Source organism: Serinus canaria, chromosome 3 (assembly GCF_022539315.1).
Source record: "Serinus canaria isolate serCan28SL12 chromosome 3, serCan2020, whole genome shotgun sequence".
Lineage (NCBI taxonomy): Eukaryota > Metazoa > Chordata > Aves > Passeriformes > Fringillidae > Serinus > Serinus canaria.
In genome coordinates, this window is record NC_066316.1 from 72,955,902 (window position 1) to 72,972,934 (window position 17,033).

Here is a 17,033-nt window from a genome sequence, read left to right on the forward strand (position 1 = left end):
TTGCATTTTAAAAATATTTTGGACACTATAGGACAGTTTTTCTGAATTTTGTATTTTGCAAAGAAAGTTTATCATAGAGGGGTTGTTAACTTAAATATGATAAGTCCATATAAATTAATGAATTAATCACAAATTAGCACATAATATATCAAAGTGTACATTATACATTCACTATAAATGAATTTAATTTTCTTGTAATGGATGTATAACAGCTTAAAATTTTCTGATTTAAACTTGTTCTCCACAGTTTAGATTTAAGTGGATTCTCTTGTTCTCTGTTGTTGGATGTAATGTCCATTTTTACTGTTTGGTTTTAATTGATAGAATTGTCATTCCTATTAAAATAAGATAGTATTAAATTATTTTCTTATACTAGGAGCATTCTACACCTTCTCAATATATGTGCTAGTGGATAGAACTTCAAATGTTTGGCCCTCAGCTCTCTATTCTTGATAATGTTGATGTTATTCATCCCTTCTGTAATACACTTGGCAGCATTTCTAGCTTGTGACTTAGTGCACTGAATTCCACATTTGCTTCTCAAAACCCACTTTAAGTAAATTTTAAAACAATTGCTTGCATCATTTAACAGAGATAATCAACCAGTTAGAAGTGAGAAAGGAGAACGATTGCCTTACAGAATTACACTAAGTATTCTTCTAGCTGAATGTGCATAAATCCTACTGGTTTTAAGAGATGTTACATATTTTTTGAGGGAAAAAATGAAGGGCTGCTTAAAAATATGGTACTTTGATGTAGTCACAGCTTGTATATTGAATTATTCAGTTTTAATAAATTAATATATTGCTAGCTTTTGCATCTTTTTCTTGGAGCAGTGAATATACAGCATGTGGTTTCACTTCTATTCACAGCTTTAGTTTCAAATTTATGTGTAATAAATGTGTGTTGCAGCTTTCTTGCAGATGAAAATGCTGTGGTGGTTTTTTTTTCAGTTAATGTAATGAAAGCAATTTTATTCCATTATTGTAATGCTGGATAAGACTTTGAGTGATACAACTCTGTGCCTCCTGGTTTAGACTCTTAATTTGTGAAACTTAAAAGCATCTAAAGCTTTCAGATTAGGAAGTTGAGAAGTTTTCTGTGAAATGTCTTAAATTAAGCAACTAAAATTCCAAACTACCTCAGGAAAAGTAAGCATGTTTACAGCAGAGCAGAGCAGCATATGTTTCTGCTGTATATGCACTTGAGTTCTATTTTGGTGCTCTGTTTCGAAGACCCTTGCATTTCATGAAATCATGTTTGCTGATAGAACTGGAAACTTTGCTGTAACTGGAACCAAAATTGTATTTTTTAAAATCTGTTTAGGGCTTAGACATAGCCTTGCAGGGTGCCTGCCTTGGCAGCAAGAGGTCTGAGAGTGCCAGGATCGCTCCTGCAGGGCAGCCACGTCTCCTGCTCCATGCTGGGAAAGGGTTGAGGCTCCAGTGCAGGCTTGGATTAATGCATTAAGCGTGTGTGTGTACTGCCAGTGATGTTTTAAAGGTGAAAGTCTGTGACCCTCTCCACTCTGTCTGTGTTGAGCAGTTTGGATTGCATTCCTGAAAGCTCTGGGAATGTTGGCCCAAAGATGATTTGTTGGGTTTTCCTGAGTGGCAAGGAAAAGACAGAAAAGCTCTTGCCCAGGACTGTTGCTTTAGGCCAGGCTCCTTGCTGGAAGAAGCTGGGAAACAGCCGTGTATTTATAAAAGACTGGTGTGCATGACAGGGAACTCCTGACCAGAATTGGCACTCTTGGTTCATTTTGATAAATGACAGACTTGGTACTTTCTCTACAGAAATCTATCTAAGGTTTTTTTTCTTTAAATTAGACTACCTTTAGGCATTCTGAAAAAATAAAATGTGAAATTAAATGTAGCTCACGCTGTTGTCCAGAATACAAAAGGACATTATGTATTATTGTGAAAATTAACTCTACTTTCATTTTGGTTTAATTTTTTTAGTGTAACATTTTATTTCATGTTCCATTGATATTTTCAGTGTAGTTATCATTCTTTAAATTAATAGTTGGTGTAGATTTTTAAAATTATTTTTGTGTATTCACCCCTTAAAAACATAAACTAATTTTGAAAAAATGAAAAATAATTTGTAAAAAACAAGTAGTGTAAAACTGACAGTTAATTCATATTTTTTGCTTAAAAATCAATCTTGTGCTTTTTTCCCCATTGCTTTTCCACTTCTTTCTAAAGAAGCAGTCAAAGTGAGGACAGTTCTCATAGCAGAATGTGGCACTGTAACAAGAATTCATCCTATGTCTGGATTTCTTTCTGTTGTAACAACTGGTTGGCATGGTGCATCATTAAAATTCAAATAGCATTGTGTAGAAATTTCTGTAGAAATGCAGTATGAACATGAATTAAGTAGCAAATGAGGGCTGCTAGGATTTTTTTTTCCAGTTCTCAAAAGTGCAGGATTCATTTAAAGATAAAATGATCAGTTGAAACATGAGAGAGGGTTATATAGATTTCCTAATTAATGCATCTTGGAAAATAAACAAAAGCAAAATGCTTGTCATTTGGTACTAATGTGGTGGAATAGTGTGGCAGCAGGATCCCTGCTTTTCACTCGGCCTCTCATAAAGATTCAACTTCACTTCAGCTGTAAAAATGTGCAAATTACATTACTACTACATGACTGACTTTTGTAATTACATTAAGCGATTGAGATAAATCCCAGTGCTGGGTTCCCAAAAGAATGCTTGCAGCTGTGTGATTTTCACATCTGATCCTATGGTTTGTTGTACCCAGCAATGCCTGCTCTTTTCTTTTTTTTTTTTCCCCTTTTTTTTTAGAGGAGTCTGTTTGGTTAAGAGGTCATGTTGGGCACAAGCTGGAAGAAAAAAGCAAGATTGCTTTCTAGGGTGTACCACCCAGAAATTTGTTTTGTGGAGAAGGTTAGCAGGCCGTGATGATTGCCACAGAAAGGCAGGTGCAGTATTGTCCGTGTGGCACACTTGTGAGCTTCACATGGACATAATGCACATGTAGTACACAGGAACCATGCTGAGACATTGCAATCTGTGTGTCTGCTCATTTACTGGAGAAAACAAATTATTTTGCAGTCTTAAAAGTGAATCTTATGCGTATTTTCCTTTACAAAAGCCAAATTATATGTTGGTGGAAACATAAGATCACATACATTTTATAGAGCAGTTAATTAAATTGGTTTGTGTGGCAATAGAATGGGAAGGAAGAAGATATATTCTCGAATGTTGTAGTTGAATTTATTGTTGGGAGGAGCAAGCAGAGGAACAAGGTTTTTCTAGTAAGTTCGGCTGCCTGGATTTGCCAGTAAGTGAAAGTTAGAAATATGATTTTTGTTTTGATGGCTGTAACTAATTTACAAAAATAGATATAATTTTACAGTACATGGAAAAACAGTGTGATGAATAACTTTACAGATCCCCATTCTGCTGTGGATGTTAGCAATTGACAAAGGATCATATTGAAAAAATGGTGTTCTTTCTTAAGTGACTTTTTCATGTAGTTTGGAGTCATAGAAGACCATTCTGTCTACTTAAACTTAACTAGCAAAATAAAACGGATTATATTTATTCTCTTAATCTGAAAATGGGCTTTGGCAAAAAGACATTTTTGTTGTTGTTCAGAAATTTTCTATCAAATTTACTTACTTGCTAGTAAGCTCCTTGCAAAGGGATGAAAACTGAATCATTGACAAAAAAGATATTTTAGGCATTCTGTCATTTTTAACCACAGTTTCTCACCTTTCCTGTCTGCGTACTTATTTACTTGTGAGGTGTAACACAAGTCATCTGAGCGTAGAGAATCAAAAGCACTCCTTGAATAGGTTGCTCTTCCACACTGTGCAGGTGTCTTTTCTAATTTATAACATTGTGGCAAGACTCAGAGAAATAAAATTACAGTTTATAATCTTTGATGTGTAGGGTTGTAACACTAATAGCGAAATTTTGATTTTTAAAATGTAAAGCTAGTGACCATTTCAGAATAAAACCAGGCTGTTTTTCTAAGGTTGGATTCTAATTGTTATATGGTGTTAAAAAAAGAAAAATCTAAATTTTTTAGATAAAAAAGAGGTGCCAGACAATTTAGTACCATTTCATTTCATAATACAGCATGATGAGAACTTGGCAAAAGAAAGACAGTCTGTTAACCTTGCTTTTACTGCTAAGACCTTCAGCTGAAGTACCAGAGTTGTATTCAATAGAAAAGGCTTGACCTTGGAATGAAAGTGTGTATTCCTGGAACCTTTATTTTTAATTAAAAAAAAGTTGCATTGAAAAGATGAGCAATAGTGCTTACTCCCCTGGCTGAAAAAAAATCTTGATGTCATTTATCTTCTTGCTTTCATACCATCTGCACCCCCAGACAGAGCTCAGTTTCAGCAAAGGCGGTGCAGAAGTCCATGTGTGCTGCAAATGTTTGAAATGCTGGCAAAACAAATTGATAGGGAACCCACAATAATTTCCCTTTGCAAGCGGATGTGTCAGCACTGTGTGTTTTTGTACACCTGGTGCAGGAAGTGGCTCTGCTTTGTGGAATGAATCATTGTCCATGCTAATGTTTGGCTTAGGAGTCTCAGTCACTGCCCGTGAGGCTGGTGCTGAGCAGCTGTGGGACAAAGCAGTGTTCCCTGCCTGCGGAGAGCTTATGGGACGGGACCACAGGTGAGTGGAGCAGGCACAAGAAAAGCTGCTTTGCAGGCAAGAGCTGTAGCAGAGGAGCAGGTTCTGCTGCCCTTCTTCCCAGGGCTCTGGTGGAAGGGGGGGCTTTCTAGCATGGGGAAGAGCAGGGTGATCATGGGAAGCTTTGGCTAGTGTGAGGCAGTGTCTTTGTAGAGAAGCAGCTGTCTGAGGGTTGGAGGTGGATATCATGGTGAGACCAGAGGTGGGCACTGACCTGGTGCCTGTGGAGAGGTGGTCAGTAGGGTGTGATGATCTGGATGGAGAGCTGGGCAATGGGTTTTGGCAGAGTGCTCAAACAGAGTGTCTGTGCAGCCAGATTCACTTTGTCAAAGGAAGAGGTGGTTCCGGTGATCAAGGCACAGCTTAGGTGAGTTTTCCTTGTATGGCTGCATCAGAAAGGTCACCTCTGCAGCAAAACAGCAGGAAGAGTCTGACAGAGGGACATGGTCGGAATGTGAATCCCAAGCACAGTGGGATACTCTGGCCCTGCTGGGGATGGACAGGCCTGCATAGGGCTGATGTCCACGCTACCTGGGAAAGGCTGAGAGCTTAAGGGGTTACTGTGTCAGTTCTCTAAAAGACGAGTTAACTAACGACAGAAATCTGTCTGAATTTAATTACTTCTGTGCTTTTCACCCATCCTACTCTTATTAATGTTAACAAGGTCCTTTATAACAAATATTACTGTATGTGGACAAATGACTTGGACTACTTCTTTTATTCTGTTAGGCCAGGAGCTGAAGGTCCTTGTGGGCAGCTGCAGATGACAGCCATTTTGATGGAATCCTTCTGCTGGGATCCTTGTGTATATACTGTCTTAAAAGTAATTTTTCATACCCAAAAGCACGCCCATTAAATTACAGGATTGCAAGATTGAGCCAGCAAGGGTCCATGAAACAGTTGTTCAGTGCAAATTCACTTTAAAAAATTACATATTAGCTTTTTGATTAATAACATGCTTGTAGCCTTGGGTTAATCTCGCAGAAGGACCCTCCAGCCCCAGTCTGTAGAAGTATTAGCTATCACAGTCATTACCAGCATGTTCTATTAAGACTGACCAACTCTTCACATGTCAAGTAAACATTCAGCTTCAGGCCTGTCTGTCATTTATCACTGAGCTGGGGACATTGAGCAGAGCTAAATTAAAAACTGCTGTCCTTCCTCTGGCTCTGTATATGTACTTAAAAATATCTGTGGTATAAGCAAGGCAAAGCAGCCTTGTTGTAATGGCAAAGCAGCATGTTTCTGTCAGGACTTTTTCACAGGTACAAAAAACATAGTAAAATGTCTTGTGGATTGTGTTTTTAAAATTATTAAGACATAAAAAGGCAGTAATTAAAACCTTCTGAATGAAAGGAGATTCCTAACTTTGATACCAACATCCAGGCATTTTTCCAATTTTCTACTATTCCTTATCCCTCTACATATATCCTTTTCCCTATATATATCCTCCTAGTTATCCAGCCTCATGGCAATCGGATGTCTGGTTCTTATTTCTTGTGTTTTGTAATTGCGTGTTCATCCAGCTCTTATCACAAAGCTGGATGCTTCGGCTTTGTTTTCCCTCCCTTAAATAATTTGTATGTAAGGTTCAGCAAATGGAACCTTGCTACTTGTGTGAAGCTGCCATTTAACCATGAAGTGAAATGCTTTTATCAAGTTTGCCCTGCAGATATGGTCCGCTGTGGCAGTGCTGTCCATATTTGGTGGCTGTGCAAGGAGAGCCAGGTGGTGCTGCAAAGCATAGCACAGTGAAGCGTGGACAGATCTAGGTTTGACATTTGTCATCCTGTACTGCTAAAGGGAAGAGAAAAATCTGCTTTTCCATATGCTTATGCTTTAATTTTTGCCTGCAGTTTTGTCCAGATGGCCCTGTGAACATTGTTTACTTTAAGATGCTGTCCCAGATGTTTTTGAATGCCGATGGATAAATGCAACAACTGTGGTATACTAATACACAAATTATTTCCACAATTTTGGCTTTTTTTTCCCTTTTTTTTTTTTTTTTTTTTTTTCTCTTTTTAACCATCTCTTTTCCCCAGCGCTACTCTGGATGGCCCACTTCTCTGAGGGGAAAACATCTCCAGTTATAATATTAAACTTCTGAGAAAGAGCAGTGCCTTTGAATTGCAGATAACTTGGAGCTGCCATTCCCATGCTGTGGTTGTTCTGAAGCTCTGTGGATGGATGGGCTGCAGACACTGTAGCAATCCCCTTCTAAGCTAAAAGATGGTGCTTCATGAAGCCCATAAAACAGTGACTCTTTAAGGGTGTGAGCAGATTGCTTGTTGTTCATTATATTCAAAACCACTTTGTTTGCTTTTTCAAGGAGAATTCCATCTTTTACTTTGCGCTTGTACCGTCATAATTTTCCACCTGAGTGGAAAGGAGAGTAATTTAAAGCTGTGTAAGCACTGTTAACAAGAACATTTAAAAATGTTTTTAAACAGAAGAGCACCTCTAACTCTGTTCTGAAAAACTCTGATACAATTTGGAAGAATAGTTGTGCTTCAATGGCACTGTAGGGTGCAGGCAGACTGCGTCAGAAGCTTGTTGCCAGATACAATAGATATTTTAATGACTTCTTTTTTATTTAATTATATTTTTTTTCATTTTCTGAGCAAGAAGGTATTTAGGAGTGTACATAAAAGAACCTTTTGGCATGAGAATTTCATTAACGTAAATAGGTCTGTTAGTTATTTCTCAAGAACACTTTAATGAGACTTCAATGTGAAACTCATTAGAACAAATACATGAATTCATATGTCAAGACAGAGATTGTAGCATCACAGTTTTTGGCATCTATTAAGTCCATAACTCGTTTACATTGACGTGCGCTGTTAATCAATATTTAAGACACTGCAGATGTCAGTAATGTTCACATTTAGTCCTGCAACCACGACAGTATGAAAGTTGCTAGTAGAATTCAAGGCTAAATATTGTTATCTCAAGTCTTTCCATTACCTCTAGGCTACAAGTTAATGACTGTCTAACTTTGCTGCCCCTCATCTATTTAAATAATAAGGGAAACAAGGAATTATGTGAATGTTACAGCATAGTTTTATCAATTTTTTGTTACTTGAATTAAAACACTAGCATTGTATGTATGTGGATTGCATTAGTAATTCCTCAGGCTGTGACAAAGAGAGGTGAGTTGAGGAGCACATGTAGGAATAATGAGTCCACTTGGGCTGTTGACAAGGCAGTTGGAACGGAACACTGATAAAGACTTGAAGCATTCAGTGGTAACTTTGGGCTACCTCCTTTAAAATGCTCCAAAAAGCAGCCTTTGGGTGGTGTTTCTGATGTGTCTAATGAACATTTATCTCAGCTGCCTATTGTTAATAAATAACTCATTTTACTTTATTTGTTGCTTGTCTAATTGTGGAAGTTACCGTCTTATACAGGATGATTATTATGGAAGGTTTTGTTGGATATATGTAGTTGCTGAGGGCATTTTTTTACTCCCCAGGGCTTTATCTGTTCATGTCTAGTGTTTTGGGCTTTTGGTGTTTTTAAGAATGTGTACAGCAGCTCAGAGTATTATCAAGGTATCTGCCACATATGTTAAAATTAATAAATGTAATCGTGGAAGGACTTAATTGATTAAACTATGCAGTTATGTGGTCATATTAATCTATAATTTAATTATAGGTTCATCAAAAATCATACGTCTTCGTGAAGAAAGCAGTGAAACAAGTGAAATACTGAAAGGAAAAAGCTCTGGTAATGGTGCATCAGTTCCAGTTAAAGGAATAAATAATTTAGGAAATACCTGCTTTTTCAATGCTGTCATGCAGGTAAGATGGAAAGATCATACCACTTTCTCTTAACAGATTTCAGAAATACTAAGTCTGTATAATCTGTGGGCTTCTGAAAAGGTTTTGAGTATTACAAGTCTTCATTCTGCTTTCTGAAAGTCCTTTTCAATTTTTTTTTTACTCCTTGCTATCCAAGGAGTATTTCCTGTTATAATAGGAAATAATTCCTGGATCACTGGCATTTTGCACAGTAATGAAACAAGTGAAAATGCCAAGTGTTTTACACACTGCATATGTGTGTGGGTTGTACTGTAGCATATGGTTTTATTTGAAGTTCAGCATTATTAGTCATGACTAATGCAGGGTATCTACCATACTGGTGATGTGAATAGTGGCACTGTGTGCATAATGTAAATGTCTGCACTATTCATTGTGATGATTTTAAACCCCTACAATGGGTGCAGTTATAAAATTACTTTTATTGATTATGTTTTTTTTCTGACTACAATAAGAGGAATGAGCTATACAAATACACATATATTGATGTTTAGTGTACAACCAATCCAACATCCTCAAAAAAAGCAGCAGCCTTAGTGGGTTTTATATTGCACCATCCTGTTGCTTGTCAGCTGAGCAGAGACATGGAGATGTTTGCAGAGAAGAGTGAACAAGTGAAAGAAAACTGCTACAAAGGTGTTCTGTACTAGCACACCTCACCTTGTGTTTATGATGGTGATTGCAAAACATCAAACAGATTGGAAAACTGCAAAATGTTATCTGTCCATACTTAGGGCATCGTAGAAGCCTGAGTTTCTAAGTTTCTTCTAATCTGCTGTCAGAGTTGACCAAAAGTAAAGAAACAAAGCTGAGCTATGTTGAGTTGGTTTCTCTTCTAAATTAAGAAGGATAATACTTTTCATTTTGCCAAAGCCTTTGTGCTTCATGGGACATGATTAGAGGGACTGCAGAGTTTAAAAGAGGGAAATAGTTTCTGATAATAATGTCCTCATCCTAAAAAAAAAAAAAAAAAAAAAAATCTTGTTCAACATGAATTAAAGTTATTACTAGTAAACTATTTTGAAATGACAGAAAAAGAAATAAATACGATTATAGAAACAGTGATTTTTTTATTGCTCTTTCTAGTGGCCAGATTTAAACCTCAGTTACATGTTATAAAGTATATCTGGTTTGGTCTACCCCTGAATCTAGAATAGACAACTAAAGAAACTGTAATTGAATGATCAGCACGTTTCTCATGGTTTTTTGTTTTTTTCTTTCTTTAAGAACTTGGCACAGACTCATGTGCTAAATGAACTGATGTATGAGATAAAGGAGAAAGGAACAAAGTTAAAAATCTGTCATAGTTCAGATTCTCAATTGGTAAGTATGCACTGAGAAATACAAATTTGGGAAAATGTGGGAAGAAGCTGGAGGACAGGAAATCACATCTCCATTAAAGGCACACTGTTACTCTCCCATTTCTTTCACATTTTAATTGTTCAGTGGGTTTATGTTACCTGTGAACTGATTTCTTTTATAGAAATCATGACTCAGCCCTGGAGAAGGAGGAAGAATTAGTTGCTTTCACATTTTTTGATGTTGAAGTATCAAATAATGCTTTACCTTAAGAAAGAGCATCTGGCTTATTTTTACTTGCTTTTTTACTGGCTTGCTAATTACTCCATTTAATTTCTTCAGTATGGATGTATGATAGGAAATAGTCTATTTGGCTCTAGAAAGTGTCTGTGAAATATCTTATTCCAGTCCATCCCTGCCCTTCATTGATAAGGTCTGTAAAGTTTATTACATGCTTCACAGGCCAGGGGATAAAAATGAGAGAAGCAAAATTTCAGTGAGGAACAAATTTGTCCTCAAGCTCATTGCAGGCATATGGGAAAGTGTCTCCTGTGGCTGTTATCCAAAGAATATTCTGCTGTTCCAGTCATGTCTTAGAGACCTGGGGTTTCATTGCATGTTGTTGGCAATAAAGATAGCATCCCTTTCTCTCTGCTAGCTGAAGCAAACAGTTTACAGAGGATTTTTTCTTAGTGTTTTCCTTTCTTTCCTGCTGTTTGCTGTGAGCTTTCTGGTGGCAGTGAGGGTAGAGGAGTGGTATTCTGTTTTGGATACCTCTGAAATGATGATGATTTCCCTGTGTTGCTGTAGGTGATGTTCATAGCTTCTCCAGGCAACAACAGTATAAAATTCACTGCATTGCTGTCTTTATTTCCTCCAGTGGCAGTTCAGAGCAGCAGCATGTTTCACAAAGTTATCGTGAGCCACAACAGAGGTCTGGAGCTTGTTTTTGCCCAAAGGCTTAGCAAGCCAGTGGGGTGTTGGCTTATGCTTGATGTGTAACTTGCACAGCCATAAGGTTGAAAGATTTATTTTTAATTTCATGACAATGCTTACAATGTAAATAAGGTCTTTGGAGCAAAGACTGTGTTTTCTGGTCTTTGTATGCCAGTGCAGAATTTGGCATTGACTAAGAGGGCTGCAGTAGTCTAATTAATAGCAATGTAGAAACCTGCAGCTTCTTGCTTGGTAAGGGGTCTTTTCCCACCTTTTGATAGTGCATATAAAGCAAATACTTTATATTTGTGTATATCCATATCGCTTATGTTTTATGTGGATCTGCTTTCTGGACAAGGTGCCCTCTCCAAGTGTTTATCTCTCACTTGTAATCTGTTTTTCTAAGAGTCAGGCCAGCACTGGGGGCACATAGGGAGAGCTGGTGGTCTACACAAGTGGTGTGTAAGCAGTGCAGGATTTTAAAATTCTGCTTTAAAATTGGCTTGATTGGCTTGGTCCTTCCAGACCCAGAACCTGCTGGCTGGGCTGAATGGCATACCAAGAGGGGCTGTGCAGGATGCACCCTGTGCTGGCTCCCAGTGCCACGGGGCACGCGTGGGATCTGCCATCAGCTCTTGCTGTGAACCACTGCTGGTACCTTCACAGCACCTGATTTGTGAAGGAACAGGTTGTATTTCTGTGGCTGCCAGATGTGTGGAAATTTCAGTGTGTGGCTCACAGATCAGAGAAGCTGGATGCCCTGTTCCTCAGGCTGGGTATCAGAGAGCCACTGAACACAATCTTACACTGGCCCATGGAGGTGGTCACCTGTTGACTCTTTAGATGAATGTCAGTGCATGTGGAGGTCGGAGTAAAGCAGGTAATACAAAGGTTGCCTGTTTTTGTGAGAACCAGACCGGCTCGTTGACGTGCCTGTTTCTAAAGCTATTGGTTACCATCAAGAATTGTTTGGAATGGTTTGGTTTTGCAACTATTACTCCTTAAATAATAAGCCTGCTCTTAAATTATTTCAATCAAATGGGTGATATAAACATTAAAAAAAAAACCACCCTGAAACACTCTTAAGACTGAAAGTTATATTGCTCTTTATCATGTATCAAGTAACTTGAAAGAACTCTTGTGTCATGACTTGTGAAATCTGATGTATAATTTGCCTTTGTTTTTGAAGGATCCTTTGGTGGTAAACCTGTCCAGCCCGGGACCTTTGACTTCAGCAATGTTCTTGTTCCTTCACAGCATGAGAGAGGCTGGAAAAGGTCCTCTGTCTCCGAAAGTGCTGTTCAGCCAGCTTTGTCAAAAGTATGTATTGTGTCCTCAAGCTCATCTTTCACTTATTTTTTAAATTTTAGTTTCCAGTGATGTGTTTCTAAGTGTGCAATGTCTGTTGTCCCTTCTAAAGAAACTGTTAGATTTTAACCAGGCAGTCCAGAAAGCAGCTTCTTCATGTTTTAAAGTTGAAGGACTCCTTGCTGCACACCAGGGTTGTACCCGCTCTCTGTGTAATGTGTGGCCCAGTTCATAACCATGGGCATTCAGCAGGCTCCAAACTGAATGTGAGGGGGCAGAAGAGGGCATGGTAAAACTGAAGAAAATAGGACTACCTTCCAGGTTTTGTTGTTTGTTAGCATAAAGCTGTGCTAACACTGCAAAGTGTGTGTAGGTATTTTGTAAAAAATAATAAGATTTTTAAATGGGGAACTTCTGCTATGATGTCTAGCCTTGGCATCAATTCAAAATTAAAAAGGGTCTAACAAGTAAGGACTTGAAGCAGTACTGAAATGGCATATGGCTCCAGATTGCAAAGAGCTTACGAGCCCTAAAGAAGCTCCTGTTTCTTGGTGTGGAAAATGTTTACAGTGGTGTTTTGTAGGTACTTTCAGTGATGATGCAAACAATCTTGCTTTTAAAAACACCTGTAGAAGACCTACTTAAAAGTTGATACAAGTATTTAGATATTGACTTACTAGTAACAGAATCTGTAGAAGCAGAGTAGCTGGAGGATGGTGTATATGAGTCTCATATTTAAAAAGAAGAATGTTGCATGATAATTTATTTGCTACAGTATTGCTGCATGGAAGTTCAAGGATTCTGCAGCAGCAGAGTTAGGAGGAAAGTTGCAGCCTCCTACCATAGAGTTCCAGGACAGCGTTACTAAGCAGGAATGAATTTAAAATAAGGTAGAAAGAAACAAAAGCTTTTAAAATAGAGCAGGGACAATTTAATTCTGTAAAGAAACAAGTAATTGCCTTTGCTTTATCCTCAAAATTCAGCTTCAGAAATTTAATATCATATTTTTTCTATTGTACTTGTCTTCCTTTTGATTCTTTTGAGCTGTAAAAGGAAATGTGTCTAAAGTTACCTTACAGCATTTTTGAGTCAAACAGCAGTGTTCTTTTTTTAGCATTATCTACCTGGACGAAGAATATATAGGGAAGAAAACTGTATTGTTTTCTCAGTCCTCCTTGTGTTTCAAGGCTCTCTCAAAAAATGTGAGTGTAAGAATTAAATTTGGCTGAGAAATGGAAGAAAAATTATTAAATAACACTAGTATTTTTTTCCCAGTTAGTATTAAGGATTGAAGGGAAAAATGGTGTAAAACGTGTTTTGAAGCCCACCTTGGCAAATTGATTGTGAAATAATCACAGTGCAATGCTCTTCAGATGGCATGGTATTTTTAGAAGTGACAGGCATTTTGTGTCGGCTCTGCATGTCTGTAGTGATTGAGCAATGTCAGTATTAAATCTCAGCTATCTGGTTGTTTTGTTGTTGTTGTCTTTTGATCATTAAGATGTGCATACACTGTAACTAGCAGCTAAAATCAAAGCATTTTAATGTGGCCAGCAGACTTTTGCTGTTTACACAGGTATCTGCCAGCTCCTTCCATTGCTTGCCTTCATGCCTACTTCTTACTATCGTTATCTTTGCAGAACACCACTTAGATACAAATCCTTTAATAGTTCTACTATCAACAACAAAAGTGTAAGCCATATCCTGCTAGTGAGAAGTTAGATGTTCAAAGGCAGTAAGGGACTGTACAGGTATGATAGAAGGTTTTGGTCTTTGGATTGTTCTCTCATTGTTTGTGACACAAGCAAGAAAGGGAGGGTTTCAGAAAATTCAGCAAGTGTGCAGTGGTAAAAGTAGGAGAATAGGAAATTGTTATCTTTGCAAGCTGAATACATTTACTGTTTATTAGCTTTAACAGTATGAATGCAGTGTTCTGTCGTGCCATTTTTACAAAGCCTTTTTCTTTCTTTTGTTTTAAAGTTGGCTTTCTGTTTTTCATCAAAGTTGAAATGCAAGAGAGAGCAGGGCAAGACTGCAGGAGTTTCAGCTAGGAAGAAGTCTGTGTTACTGCAGCTTTCTCTGTAAAACTGCTTCTTGAATGCTGCCAAGAGGTTGTGTCGATGAAGTAATCCTAGAGGCAGGCACTACCCGTGGTCTTCATATTGCATTATCACAAACTCTTTTTATTCAACAAGCAAAGCTCAAACAATGTTTCCTAAAGAGATGTCAGGATGAATGTGTAAAAGGAAGAACTACACTGACACAGCTGCTGGGGAGAAGGACATGAGGAAGGACATTCCTATTCTGATAGTAATGTTTTGGGGTTTTATATATTAACATAAAGGTTTGCTGACTCCAGTTGCAACCTCTTTTTCTTTTTTTTTTTTTTTTTAAATTCATTCTTTCCCCATCACAGATCTTGCTGTCTCAGTGCAAGTGTACAGTATGTCACCGTACCTTTCTTCAGTAAAGAATTTATGAAGGAGATTGTACAGATAGTATAGGATAGAAAAGGGGGCAGACAGTGCAGCTCTGGCTTGTCTCTGAGTGGGATCCCAAAACCTGCAAGTGGATACATGTTCTCTTCTCAAAAGCAGTAAGAGAACTAGAACACAGCAATTTTCAGCTGCAAACTGCTTCTTCAAGAGTCTGAGGAGATAATGGTGTGAAGTTCATAACCTCGTGTATGAAAGGACATTTGTGGTGCTCTTTTTTTTTTATTAAATAATAAAAAGAAAAAAATGATACCAAGTGTTAATTTTATCAAGTGGTGGAGTAGCCAGGTTGAAGAAGGGGAGAAGAAGAAAGAAGTGGATGAGTCTTTCTATAGCAACTGTTTAGCGTCTGGTACTAATTCATCCACTGTTAATTTTGTTAGTGTTGCAGCTGTCAGATGTTTTGTGAGGACAGATTGTGAGCATAGCTACGGGGCCCTTCTGTTGGTTTTCCACTGTGCTGAATATCAGGACTACAGACTTCTGACTTATCTGGAGACTTAGTGACTAACACAACACTGATGTATTAAGAGGACATAAATTTTATTTCCTTTATTTGTTATGATACAGTAATTTTATTGGTGGAAGAAAGCTTAGTTTTGTGTAGCAAGTAAATGTTGAAGCATGTAAGTGATAAGTCCAGAAAGGAGTTGCAGATTTTAGCTACTTCAAACCTCCAGTAAATAATTATTAATAGTGGTATTTTACTGCTACATTACCATGCAGGAAAAAGTACTTCCCTAACAAAGATTTTATTGGTGTTCACAAAATCTACATAGGTCTTCATTCTCCAAAGACCATTATTCATCCTTCTTTCTCATGTGCAAAAAGTAGAACTGAAAGCAGAGGTGGGACTGGCAGAATGGAGGTCATGTATGGTTAGGACTGTTGATATTAACAGGAGAAACCTAAACAATTCCACATTTACCACTTTTGAGAGGAAATGCTAAGGAAAACAAGGTAATGTTATAAAAGATAGATAAAAGAAACAGGATTTTTCTCATTAAGGAGTCTTTTTGGTCCCTTTCTTTTTAAATAATCCTGCTGTATCTAAAAAGATATTGAAAAATAATCTTCTTAGAAAAGATTTTTTTGCTTGTTTATTTTTCCCATTTGACTTCTACCATGTAAGTATATTTGCAGCAGAACACACAGTTTGTTTCCTTGGCCAGTAGTTATGGATTATTTTGTGTCCTTGTCATGCCTCCACGTGCCTTGCTGGTGGTGCTGCGTCATGTTGAGGAGCTCTGACAGAGGAGATTACAGCTTCTCTGGGCAGTGGCAGTTGAGAGATTGCGTGTCTTTTTATTTCAGTAAACTTTGTCAGAGTTTTCATAATTTTAAGAACAAGTTTATGAGTGCAAAGTAGGAAAAATGCATGTAAAAATGTGTGTTGGCAGCAATCATCTGTACGTGTTCCTGAGCTTTATGTTCATTTCTGTTTAGAAGGAAGACCCATGCAGCATTTTGGAGAACACAAGTATTTTCAGTGTGTGGTATTGGTGAGCTGTGTAAGCAGAGTTTATAGACAAAAGAAAGAAGAAAACCTGTAATTTTATTAGGTACATTGGTATTCTCCATTTGGGTTAACCAGAATTTAGGGAGGGGTAACAAAAATAGGAAGCTTTTATATGAACAGGGACATTGGGAATATTGGGAGTTCAGGCAAGAGAGAACATGAAAAGAAGACATGACAGCAGGAGAAGACAATGAATGATAAATTAGTTGTGCTTCTTTAATTGCCCTCATAAGAGTTCAGGGAGCTGTCTGTGAAACTGAAAGGCAACAGATTTAGAGCCAGGAAAAAAAAAAAAAAGAGTTTTTAGCGTTTTATAGGGCTAACCTGTGGAACTTGCTGTCAGAGCAGAGTCCTTAGCAGGACTTAAAGGAAGAAAGAATAGATCTGGTGCATTGCAAGAAAGTAGAGGTATCTCATTTTCCCTTTTGGGAAGGTGAGACAAAAAAGATGAAATGAATCGGCCAGTACATCCAAAGGAGAGCAGAGTGCTGTCTATCCATGCCCTTGAGGTAGTACAGTTGTGCCTGGTGTTATCTGTTACTTACATGTGGAGGCAAGCCCATGTTTGGCTGGGCTCCTCCCAAACACCTCCTACCAAGCAGAACTGTGTAGTGTATGTACTGCATTACAGGATTCCTGTGCATGTTGCCTTACAGAAAAAAATCAAATAGTATCTAGTGTTTTCTTTTTCCAAGTGCTTATTGTTGTTTCTAAAATTTTCCAAGGTATTAGGCTGTCTTCTGCACAAAGATAGTAATTATTGAAAAGATGATTTTGGATAAGATTTTTATTAAAGACAGTAAAAGTATGGCAGCTCTGTGCAGTATGTTTGAATGACTTTAATTGCATCCCAGTTCTGCTTTTAAAGCATAGCTTATTTTCTCTCAAATGAATATAATATAGGAATCATAACTATTAGGTTTTTTCTTTAAAACACTATGTTACTATGTAGTTTTTGTTATTACAGCATTCTAGGA

The 17,033-nt window shown here is 37.7% G+C and overlaps 1 protein-coding gene across 6 annotated transcripts in view; it reads left to right on the plus strand.

Moving 5' to 3' along the window:
• The window catches only part of USP45 (ubiquitin specific peptidase 45), a 48,152-nt gene that overhangs the window by 12,898 nt on the left and 18,221 nt on the right, over positions 1–17,033 (plus strand). For all 6 annotated transcript variants that reach the window (XR_007777165.1, XR_007777167.1, XR_007777166.1 and 3 more), the window contains exons 6-8: positions 8,336–8,481; positions 9,727–9,822; positions 11,924–12,054. Coding sequence is in view for 3 of the 6 variants with exons in the window: in XM_050972626.1 (XP_050828583.1) it covers positions 8,336–8,481; positions 9,727–9,822; positions 11,924–12,054 (373 nt within the window). In the remaining 3 variants the exon portion in view is untranslated. The remainder of the gene's footprint in view (positions 1–8,335; positions 8,482–9,726; positions 9,823–11,923; positions 12,055–17,033) is intronic.